This window comes from Anser anser (assembly GCF_964211835.1).
Source record: "Anser anser genome assembly, chromosome: 8".
Classification (NCBI taxonomy): domain Eukaryota; kingdom Metazoa; phylum Chordata; class Aves; order Anseriformes; family Anatidae; genus Anser; species Anser anser.
The window spans coordinates 14,900,534-14,912,661 of NC_139728.1; the positions used below are offsets into that span (position 1 = coordinate 14,900,534).

At 35.8% G+C, this 12,128-nt stretch overlaps 1 protein-coding gene across 3 annotated transcripts in view; it reads left to right on the forward strand.

Moving 5' to 3' along the window:
• Positions 1-12,128, forward strand: part of TPR (translocated promoter region, nuclear basket protein) — a 45,819-nt gene that overhangs the window by 2,548 nt on the left and 31,143 nt on the right. For all 3 annotated transcript variants that reach the window (XM_083847062.1, XM_083847063.1, XM_083847061.1), the window contains exons 3-18: positions 461-534; positions 1,762-1,858; positions 2,260-2,363; positions 3,023-3,187; positions 3,904-3,996; positions 4,110-4,190; positions 5,558-5,645; positions 6,162-6,302; positions 7,222-7,313; positions 8,132-8,329; positions 8,868-8,975; positions 9,465-9,691; positions 10,538-10,701; positions 11,127-11,266; positions 11,348-11,496; positions 11,797-11,959. In XM_083847062.1, the coding sequence (XP_083703188.1) occupies positions 461-534; positions 1,762-1,858; positions 2,260-2,363; positions 3,023-3,187; positions 3,904-3,996; positions 4,110-4,190; positions 5,558-5,645; positions 6,162-6,302; positions 7,222-7,313; positions 8,132-8,329; positions 8,868-8,975; positions 9,465-9,691; positions 10,538-10,701; positions 11,127-11,266; positions 11,348-11,496; positions 11,797-11,959 (2,084 nt within the window). The remainder of the gene's footprint in view (positions 1-460; positions 535-1,761; positions 1,859-2,259; positions 2,364-3,022; positions 3,188-3,903; positions 3,997-4,109; positions 4,191-5,557; positions 5,646-6,161; positions 6,303-7,221; positions 7,314-8,131; positions 8,330-8,867; positions 8,976-9,464; positions 9,692-10,537; positions 10,702-11,126; positions 11,267-11,347; positions 11,497-11,796; positions 11,960-12,128) is intronic.

The window sequence follows — 12,128 nt, forward strand, 5'->3', positions numbered from 1 at the left end:
CTGGCCACACTGCTTCTTATACAGGCCAGGATGCCGTTGGCCTTCTTGGCCACCTGAGCACACTGCTGGCTCATATTCAGCCGACTATCCACCAATACTCCCAGGTCCTTCTCGGCCAGGCAGCTTTCCAGCCACTCATCTCCCAGCCTGTAGCTCTGCTTGGGGTTGTTGCAGCCCAGGTGCAGGACCCGGCACTTGGCCTTGTTGAACTTCATGCAGTTGACACCAGCCCATCGCTCCAGCCTATCCAGATCCTCCTGCAGAGCCTTCCTGCCCTCGAGCAGATCGACACACGCACTTAGCTTGGTGTCATCTGCAAACTTACTGAGGGTGCACTGGACGCCCTCATCCAGGTCATCGATAAAGATATTAAAGAGGACCGGCCCCAGTACCGAGCCCTGGGGGACTCCACTAGTGACCGGGCACAGACACCTCACTACTGTGTGTTCTTACCCAACAGATGAGCAGTTGAAGTCACTGAATGAGAAAAACAGACAGCTTGAAGATGCTCAGGATCGTAATGCATCCATCCAGGTACTGGAAGAACTAGGCAGTAAGACTTTAGCTTATCTGATGCCAGTGAAGAACACACTCAAATTCCAAGCTGGGCTGTGTCGATATCAGCACAACTTTGTATTGATGTACACGTCCAGATGGACGTGTGTACAGGAAAATTGCATGTGCTTCTCGTGTTGGTTTATTTGAGTAGAAGTTTATGTTCTAGCAATTGAAATTACAGGTGAACGTCTGTCAAAGCAGATGTTTTTTTTCATTTTGAATAGATTTGTTTCATCCCGTCTGAAACCTGTTCCAAAGTGACTTTAAGCTGAACCTGAAAAATCAGACAAAATTCATGTTACAGTTAATCTAAAGCTGAGCTGAAAATTAAAGAGGAGATCTGTTTTTCTTCCGTTCTTTCCCCTATCCTGGTACAGTTTTCCTTGCATTACACTGAGAAGTCATGGGGTTAAAGGATGAGTCACTTTGGATGACTGATCCAGCAGAACACTAATTTTGCAGCAGGAAAGAAAAACGTTATCATTATATTGATTCTTCCACAGTGAGAAGGCGGACATGATTGTTTTGCCAGAGGGCCTTACATGGGTCTGCCTGAAGTGGTTTGTATTGCCACCTTAGAAGACAAAGGCAATACTATGGCCTGTAAATAATCCAAGGCTATTGACTTTGGTTTTTTTTTGTTTTGTTTTTGTTTTTTTACGTGTGTTCATTCCTCGGTTACTCAGTTATCTTTTATTTAACCAAATAAAACAGTTTCAATGATCACCTTATCTAAAAAAGCTGTGTTTCAAAGCATGTTATAATTAGATGTAGTTTTGAACAGTTCTTGTTATTTGATTTGCATTTCTTCTAGGCCTTCAGTTCATTTCATCTGCTGTATGTACAAAATTTTTCATTTTACTCTTCATTCAAATACAATATCAGAATGATTTATGGGGAGAAAAAAAAAAGAGCTGAAACCTGTTGTCTCTTAGGCTCTAGAAGGGTGTGTTAACTTGAAATTGTTTGACTTGTTCCCAACACGACAGAAACAATGGACTTCAGCCATAGTTTCATCCTCTGTAGTTTAGACTGTTTCCGTTGTCCACTGTAGAAGCTTCTTATCCCAGTTTTCATTCTCTGGAGTTGGGTGGGATAGCATTTAGCACGCTTCCCTGTGATGGTAAGTGTAAATACTGGCTGAACTGTCTTAAATGCAATAAGCTTTCTCTGTCTTTATTGCTCTTTTTTTTTTTTTTTCAGAACCAATTAAGTAGAGAAAAAGAAGAACTGGAAGCTGAAAAGAGAGATTTGGTTCGAACAAGTGAAAGACGATCTCAGGAAGTTGAACATTTAAATGGTATAACCAAGAATATATTACCAAATTGGTTCATATGATTATGCTAAGTAGAACATTTCCCTGAATGATTGGACCACTATGGAATATCCAGTTTATATAGGCAGCTCCAAATAATGGATTATCAGGAAGCTATTTAGAGAAAAGGAAGCAAGCAAGGCAGGAATTTTTATGCCAGTTGCACAAAACTACAGTAGTTTGATAACTGATGTTTGGTTTTCTATATATAAAATCATAAAATATACAGTATTTCATTACACAGTGTACAATTTATACATTATATGTTGTTTGTTCTCATTCTTTACAATTCATTTAAACTTGGTCAGTAATGAAAACTGAGTTCTACATTTAGTTCTACAATTACCTTTTGATTTTAACAATGGTTTCACTTCTCCTTCCCCCAGAGGATGTTAAACGTTTAAATGAAAAGCTAACAGAAGCAAACACAGAAAAGGTGAAACTTCAGCTAAAATTGGATGAACTTCAAACATCAGATATTACTGTGAAGGTGAGAAGTTCCTATGTGCGTGGTACCTGTTAATGTTGTAATGTTACCAGTAAGTAGTTGTTTATATGTGATGTAATCATTTTGTCATTATTGACTTTGAAAGTAGGTCAAGCCTACTCCTGTTACTTATGATGAATGATTTTAGTTTAAAATTGATGGTTGGGCCTGGAAGTGGGAAATATACTCATGGAAGACAAGCAGGAGAGGGGAGCATCGAGTTAGGCAAGCTTATCCAAGCCTCATCAGTAGCAACAGTGGCTGCTTCTGCCAGCTAGGAGGAAGGGCTCCACAAAGGCAGGTAGAAGGGAGAGAAATGATTATTTGTAAATGTTTCTCTGTGGGCAGAAATAACTCCGTAAAGAATTGAAAGGGTGAAAGGAAAAGAGTGGAGAAAAAACTTTGATACCTTAATTCATTTCTTTGAACTAGATATTACCCTAGTTAATGTTCCCAACTGACATAACCGTTGAGGAAACTAACTTATGTGTCAGGAAGTTCTTAGTCTGAGATTGGTAACTCAGTATTACCGATGTATTACCTTTCATTTGGTGTTATTTACCAAATTAAAATATATCATTTTTACTCTGATCATAGTACTTCGTTAGCTTCTTTATTTTCTAGGGAACCAGTACAATTACAATGTGTGATTTTCTTTTTAGTACCGTGAGAAAAGGTTGGAGCAAGAAAAAGAACTGCTACAGAGTCAAAACACTTGGCTGAACACCGAGTTGAAAGCCAAAACAGATGAACTTCTACATACTGCCAGGGAGAAAGGCAATGAAATCTTGGAGCTTAGATGTAATCTGGAGAACAAGAAGGAGGAGGTAATGTAATTTCTGAGTGCTTTTGCCAATTGTTTTTTTAAGTTATATTTCCTGATTACCTGAATTTAACAAAAATAAGTAATAGCTGTATTAAAGGAAAAAATAGTGTGCGTTATGCAATTAGTAAGGAGTTCTTTCTTTTAATTTGAGAATTATAAGGAATACAAATGGTTATGACTGTCAAACTTTTAATGGTAAGCTAGAAATTTTGGAATCACTGATAACAAAAGGATAAAACAATATAATGTTATTGAAATGTACGGGAATATAATTCTTGATTGTGCAAGGGGCAGAAGAATTCGATTTAACTTTCTTTTGGAGGTGGATTGCTGATATTTTTGTTTTCCTGAATCAAAATACGTGCCAGAATCAGTGGCTGTATTTTGCAAATATTCAACTTTAGTGAGCTTCTGTTTAGGTACCTAAACAGTTGTTTTAACCGGGTCAATTGGTCAGGCTTTCTGTAGAGCTTACCTGCATTGAGGATTATGCAGCTATTTGGGTATACATAATATGAGCAAGGATTCTCACTATTTCATTTAGCTGAATGTGTTGGAGCCAAGACTGTTTTCTACTTATAAACCAACAAAGGTACCAGAAAGAGCATAAAAGTTTACGTTTTCTAACAATGGGATAGGTATTTTCAAAACAAATTACTAATTTGTCTAAAATAAAGACAAATTTATACATAGTGTCCTCATTTACTGTTTGAACAGGTTTCCAGAATGGAGGAACAGGTTAACAGTTTAAAACAGTCAAACGAAAATCTTCAGAAACATGTGGAAGACCTTTTGAATAAACTGAAGGAGGTAAGGTAACTCGAAATACATGCGCAACAGCATTACAGTTGATTGTATAAAATAAAAAAAAGTGTGAAATAGAAATGATTGAATGCTCCCTCGCCCTGTGTCTCATTTACTAGGCAAAAGAACAACAAGCTGGTATGGAGGAAAGATTCCACAATGAACTGAATGCCCACATAAAATTATCTAATTTGTATAAGGTAAGTTTAACGATTCAGAAATAAGAGTATATTAGTATTACTTGTGGCTGATCTTAGGCTTAAGTGTAATGCAGGCCAATTTTTGTGATTTTTTTGGTGGTTGTTTTTTTTTTCCTCCTGCGAAGTAGAGGATGTGAGGAAGACTACCTTCCATTACAAAACATTGTAAAACATCCTGTCTTAGGCAACATGTTTGCATCATTTTTTAGTTTAAACAAAACTGGTTAAAATAGTAACTTTATGCTCACTGTTTTGGTGCTTCGTATTTGTATCAGTGTAGCTATATTTTATGATGTATTAGGAGTTAAATGTTGTTACATAAAAGATGGGTGGAAGCATTCTTTTATGTTTAGTAAAAGTTTACTTCAGCGAACACTGCAAGTGTTAGCGATCCAGTTGAGAAAGCTGAATGTCATGCATTGTGTCAAGCAGTATCTAAGCAAGTAATTTTTGATTGTTTTGTCAGCTCAAAGTGAAAAATATTCCATAGTATGTTGAATAAGACAAAGATAGGTAAAGAGGCCAACTGAACGGTCTTTAGTTTGCATGTCAGGTTCACAGGCTAATTAGTTCTGTTTCCAGAGTTTTCATGCATAAATACCCACCTAGAATTAAGTGCGATAGAATGCTTGAATTCTGCATTAATATTGTGTCTGATCAGATGTTAGCTGATGACCCTTCAGCTAACAGTCAATAGCTAACTTTTCCATGCATCACCATTTACCTTTTCGTTTGGTAGTGGTTGTTGTTTTTTACTGCTTTCTTTGAATTACAGAAACACTGGGTTGAAGGGGCTTCTACTAAACATAAGGTTCGCTGTATGTTTGGAATTGCTGACTTGGTACTGAAGGCATCCAGATTTAGTGTCCTCACATGAGAGCCTACTCTGAGACTTTTCTCAATTTTATTTCAGTTATTTCCAATGGATTTGCAGAACTGCTGAAGTATTGTGAAGTCATGCACTCATGAGATCTTTAATTGGTAGCAAAGAAACATAAACTGTTTATATAAGATTTTTGAAAAATTAAAATTTTTAAGAATGATCAAAATTGAACATTGAAAATTTCTACAAATTGTTCCTGCTCTTCAATAAAGAAAAAGCTAGCACCACCTAAGCAGCTAAAGGGCATAGAAGCATACGTATTAGTTGGTTTTGTACTATTGTATCAGTGTCTTGACACTTCTTGCTCTCAGACAGTTTGCATCAAGTGAAAGTTAATTCAAGTGGAAACATTTGGCCAGTTCAGCTGAATCTCTTAATATTTTATTCAAAAATCTGTATGTTTATAATTTTTGGTCAGTTCAAGCTTTGTTCTATAGTTGCTCTTACTATGTAATAAAAGGTTAAATAAAATGCTTTTATTTAGAGTGCTGCTGATGACTCGGAGGCAAAGAGCAATGAACTGACAGGAGCGGTAGAAGAGCTGCACAAGCTTCTGAAGGAAGCAGGTGAAGGTAAGCTGTGAGTGAGAAATGGCAAATGGGAGGAACAGAACTTTTCTCCTTCTTCATAACTAAGCTGATGTATTGAAATACAGATATTGAGCAATTCTGAAGGGACAATCTCTAGGAATCTCTAGGGATAGAGAGATCAAATTTTGTAACAAAATTTTTACCATTTTACTACGTTACTATTTGAATTTACTTGAAGGTGTGTATGGGCAGGGGGATCTTCAAACATACCTGGAATTTTACTTTGGATTTTTAGGAGAGAGAAGCATATCTCTTCATTTTAGTTTCTTAGTTTTAATTTTAGATTTCATTGATACATGGGCAGTTATTATTTTATCCCACTTCAGTGCAGAGGTGATAGGCAGCAGTTCTAACTTCTGTCACACTACTGAGTTTTCTTCTCAGCATGATCTTCTGCAGACTGTATAAAAGTCAAAGTGGAGTTTAAGGTTCATATGTCAACTTTGGTCTTTCTAAAGAAAAAAAAAAAAAACACCGCAAATTGCTTGTTAATTTTAGCTAATAAAGCAACCCAAGAGCATTTGGCTGAGTTGGAGGAGTCAAAAGCTGTAATGGAAAAAGAACTGGGAGAGAAGATCAGTAAGCTGGAAAAGGAGCTAGAGAATGCTAACGATCTTCTATCTGCAACGAAACGTAAAGGTAATATTAAGAGCTAAAATACACGAAGCCTCAGGCATGTTATCCTTACCAGTCTACCATGAAATTACTATGCTTTTATATCTATCTATCTATATATATATTTATATTTTATAATATATATAGTATTTTTCCCCCAGTAGAAAAGTGCATTTCTGTCAAAATGTTTTCTCAAGTTCTTTTGTTAATCTGACATACCTTTTCAAAGAAAGTGGAAAGGAAAATATTTTCCTTAAGGCTGAATCATGCTGCTTGTAACGGTTTCCTGGAGAGTGGAGTGGGGATGGTAAACTATTCTTATTTTCCTCTGTACAAACAAAAAAACACCAGACATACCTGTCTTTAAATTTGTTTACCATTAAGTCTTGCTCAGTGTTAACTACTCTAGTTGTAAAGAATAGTCTGTTTGTTGAATGTTTGTAATATTGAAGGTAATTATGGGCAAGAGAGAATAGAGTAGAAAGGAACACAGAGGCATTAAGTGCGTTTGCTGTCTCCATATGTTAATGTAGTGAAAGTCAACAAGCACTCTGCCACTCTAAACCTCCTGCAGTTTGCCAAGAAATATGATGTTAAGCTCTGCTTCAGCTATCTCAATTTATTTACCTTCTGGCATGATCGAAGTCTTAAGAGTCTAATAGTAAAAACTGTTCATCATTTCAAATTAAACTGGTCAAAGAGCTTGATAATATATGAAAAGGAATATTAAGTATAATATCAATCACTTGCACATGTGTATGTATAATACAGAATGCAGAAAACTCTTGCACCAGTAAGCTTAAGAAGTTAAAATATGGTCACTTAATGTATAGTAGTTAAGAAAGTGCAAAGGTGTATGAGGACACTCTTTATATCAATAAAGAATATTTAAGATGGGAATTACTGCAACTTTTTAATGTAATTGGTGGGATTATTTATTCAGGAGCTATCTTGTCTGAGGAAGAACTGGCAGCTATGTCTCCCACTGCTGCAGCAGTAGCTAAAGTAGTCAAACCTGGAATGAAATTAACAGAGGTAAGTGAGAAGAAATTACTCAAGTTTCAAGGCCCTTGAATAGCCAACAGAGATGCACTAATAACAAAATTATATAGACTTTCATGCACAGTCTAGGGTTTGGTGTAATGCCTGAATGAAGCCAATGAAATCCTGTGTTTGAGGATTTTATTAGCTTTATTAGCTATGATTTTGGGATGTTTATGTGGCATAAATGACAGATTTTCCCTGGTATATCAAAACATTCGCAGGGTTGTTTGTTTGTTTGTTCGTTTGTGTTTTGAGCACATCGACTTTTTTCTGTATGGATTTTTGATAGGAGCTTTTCTTCTATTTTGTTTTTTCTTTTCCTTTTTTTATGCATATTTGCATAATTTAGGTTTGTTTTGCTGTGGCACTGACTTATTCTTGCAGAAAAAATGAACATATCCATGGAACTATTATTTTCCTTTTGTTATTGCTCATTCTGTCCATCCATTAAATAATTTTCTGTTCTTGCTGCTTTTTTTATACTTCTTTTGTCTTAACCTTGCTTGAGATTTATCCCTATTATGGGATATTCTTATTCTCTTATTATATACAGTTGCATATCTTTTATTATAATTATTATTCTTATTCTTTTATTATATACAGTTGTACTATAAATGTTTGCAGTTTTAAAATTAATAGGGATAACTGCTTTGCCATGGTATGACTCATAAGCACATTTTACTTGTCATACTCATTTCTTCGAAGAAATTAGTTTATTGCTGTATAAAGTTTGACTGCTCTAATAGTGTAATTACCAATGGTTCTTTGACACATCTGGACAGATGTCTAAAAAAAATCTTTTTTTGCAGCTGTACAATGCATATGTAGAAACTCAGGATCAGTTGCTTTTGGAAAAGCTGGAGAATAAGAGAATTAATAAATATTTGGATGAAATAGTGCAGGAGGTGGAAGCCAAAGCACCAATCTTAAAACGTCAGCGTGAAGAATTTGAGCGTTCCCAAAAAGCTGTTGCTAGTCTGTCTGCAAAGCTTGAACAAGCTATGAAGGTTAGTATAAAAGAAGGAGAAAAGAGCATGTAAAAATATTGAAAAAATTGATTTGTACTTCCTTAATCCTGAGTATAATCCTTCCTTAATCCTATATGTATAAAATAGATCTTTTGGTCAGCTGTTGCTGTGGGGAAATGTCCATTGAACTTTCTAGCTTGAGATTTATTTTCCTATACGCTGTATTTCACAGAAACAGCATTCTTCAGTAATTATTACATTGAAGGCTTAAATGCAGTGACTTATCTGTAATTCTTTGTGAAAGTAGAATTCTTTATAAGTAAATATCAGTATTTGTCAAAAAAAAACAAACCACTGTGGTGCCCATTTCCTATTAATTCAGTTCCTATTAGTTTTAATACGCACACTAATAGAGCATAAAACATCATGGCTTTTGATTCCTAAATAAGTGGAGTTTAACCTTTGGAGTGCAACTCCAAAGCTTTACTTCTTCAAGTAACACACTTTAGCTGAAGAGAGCTATTGACATATCTTTCTGGAAAGAAATGGATGATTGCTTTGTATTTCTGAATTGCAGGAAATCCAGCGATTGCAGGAGGCTGCTGATAAAGCCAATAAGCAGGCTTCCACGCTTGAAAGAGAAAACCAGAGACTGGGAATACAAGTAAAAGACCTTTCACAGCAGGTAGAACAACTGTTGCAATGGCTTTAAAATGTACCCTTTACAGTTTTTATTAATATGATACTGTATTTCTGAAGTCTTCTTGGAAGAGTTGTGTTTGAGAGCCCTAGTGCTATTAAAAAAAAATCTTCCTGGGACAATGCAGTATTTATATTTCTGCTAAATTAGAATAAGTTTATGGATGGAAGGGATGCAGCTTTAGCATAGTACTGTTCAACATCTGTCTGGAAAACTAAAGTATAACTTGTTCTGTTTGTTTAATTGGAGTGTCTTGTGATATTTTCAAAGAACAGAACACCAAGAATAGTTCCAATTTTGATGTGGTTTTCTTTTGCCAAACATTTCTATAATGCAATTATCTTACAAGGATGTGTTAATAGTAATAGTTCATGTGTTGTAGAAAAATATAATTTCAAGTACTTTTTAATACCGTTTTTCAGAGCAAACTTCTAAAGCTGTGTGCAAGTCTTATGCTAGAATGTTCTCTTCCAGATTCGTGTCCTTTTAATGGAACTTGAAGAAGCTAGAGGCAATCATGTGATTCGTGATGAAGAAGTGAGCTCTGCTGACATCAGTAGCTCTTCTGAAGTAATATCTCAACATCTAGTGTCTTACAGAAATATTGAAGAACTTCAGCAGCAGAATCAGCGTCTCTTGGTGGCTCTTAGGGAGCTGGGAGAAGCTAGAGAAAAAGAAGAGCAAGAAACAACATCATCTAAGTAAATTATCTGTTCTTTCTAGTAAAGTGCTTATACTAAGTAGTAACAGGGATTTATTCACGTACATTTTGCTTCTTATTGTTACTGATTATGTATATTTAAGTGCATATATGCCATGAACAACTATGTAATCTGTAACGGCAATTAAGCAACATTGTCTTGGTTTTTAGATTAAAATTGCTTTATAGATTTATATCTTAGCCAAATAAAAAACTGATGAAAAGGAATGATAAGTAATATTTCTTCCAAAAATTCTTCCTAAACATTGTTTTTTCAATCCAGAGATGCAAGAACACACGCTGAAATGCTAGTCTTTTACAATAGGAGTAGATTTGTGTGAAAAACCTTGAAAAAAGATTTGTGTGAAAATGTGTTGTTCAAGAAAAATATTTGTCATTGAAAAACTTCACTGAATATTCATTTCAGCAAATGTAGTTACACACTGAGCTGTTTTTCAAACAAGGAAGATTAAGTTTCCATTCTTGTTAGCTTAGAAAAATTTGAGTGTGCACATCTGTTTCACTAGCTATAAAGCCCACAGATAAAATAATTCTGTATTAAAAGCTTGTAATATGATTTTCTGTTCACACTACTGTTTGAAGTTACTTACATGAGCAGAATTACCTCTATTCTGCTTTTTCATGGAAGAGACCTACACTCTTTTAGTCATCTACAAAATGACAAGACCAAAGGCCAATCTTCCCATAAGTTTTCTCAAAATTCTCAGGGATGCTTAGCTTTCAAAGATGCAGTACGTGTACACTGGAAGGCAAAATATAAGGATTATGTGTAATCTTGGTAAACCTTGCTGTGTATACTACTAAAAAGAACTGGTCTTGGTTTCAGAATTTCTGAGCTTCAGAGTCAGCTTGAGGAAGCTCTCAATGAGCTAGAAAAACTGCGTGAATCACGTCATCATCAGCTGCAGCTTGTCGAGTCTATAGTTCGTCAGCGTGACATGTTTCGCATATTGTTGGCACAGACCACAGGAGCTGTCATTCCTTTGCAAGGTAAGCTTCACGTTTCTGTACCACTCAAAAAATAAATAGAAATAAAATTGTAATTTGTTATGAGCTTCCAGTGATGATGCTAAAATGTTACCAGTAACTTGTTAATCTGGTGTTCAACTTTTACTTACTAGAAAACCCATGACTTTAGATTTAGGCACCTGATTCTATTTGTGCAGTGTAATAACTTACCACACAATGACTGAGCTGTAGTGGTGATTACATATGTGATCTGGTAGCATGTTGTCCTATAAAGAATGGACAACCAGTTGCTTTCTCAGTAGTGCCCAAGGCTTTCCTAGGAAATGTGGTATTGTTCTTAGCCATGTTTAAATATGGTTATAGGATCCTTTGGCAAGCATTCATTCAATTGTTGCCTTTAAAAGCCCTTCCCATTTCTACCCTTTCTATTTTATTCTATTTTTTAGCATCAGGCATGCTACCAGAGGAGATTTCTCTTACATCTACTCCAAAGCGCTCAAGCATACCTCAGGCCATGTCAACTCCTGCTCCAGTGTCGATGAATGAGTCAGTGGAGACAGTGGAGGCTAAGGCTGCACTTAAGCAGGTATTCTTTTCAGTAAACACGGTAGAAAACTATCATGGTTTTCACTTTTGTAAGCACTTCAACATCTATTCTGTGATGTAGTTGCAGGAAGTTTTTGAGAACTATAAAAAAGAAAAAGCAGAGAATGACAAGCTGCTGAATGAACAAAATGAAAAGCTTCAAGAGCAGGTCACAGAATTAAGGTCACAAAATGCAAAGATATCCACACAGCTGGAATTTGCCTCCAAACGGTAAATCAGTTATTCAATTGCATTACCATATGTGCATGTTCTTTGTCAATAGAGTCACGTTGACTGCTTGATGTAAGTTGCTCTGGGAGAGTTGTCAATTAAATGTTAAGTGTTGTCTATTCTGTTAAGAACACAAAATCATGAAGGTGGGATCAAGAACCTACTTTCTAGATGAGTGTGCCACATAAGGCTATCAGAAAACTCACACACGTGAAAATGAAACATGGCTGTGTACTTACACCTCTTAAAAATAAATTAAAAACAAAATACGGTCACAAACACACTGTGCTTTGTTCCAAGTTATGAGATGCTACAGGATAATGTTGAAGGCTATCGTCGAGAAATAACATCTCTGCATGAAAGAACCCAGAAACTCACAGCAACAACTCAGAAGCAAGAGCAGATTATTAACACTATGACTCAAGACCTGAGGGGAGCTAATGAAAAACTGGCTGTGGCGGAGGTGAGCAGTATATTGTATTATAGCCTCAGATATTCTGAGTTTGAAGAAGAATTTTTCATACAATTAAAAACTGTCAAAATTGAATGTGTGGATTTTTGAAATGCACCAGCTTTACATTTGTACCAGTTTGTGTACATGTATGTCATTGTATTTATGGGTGCCTTTGTAA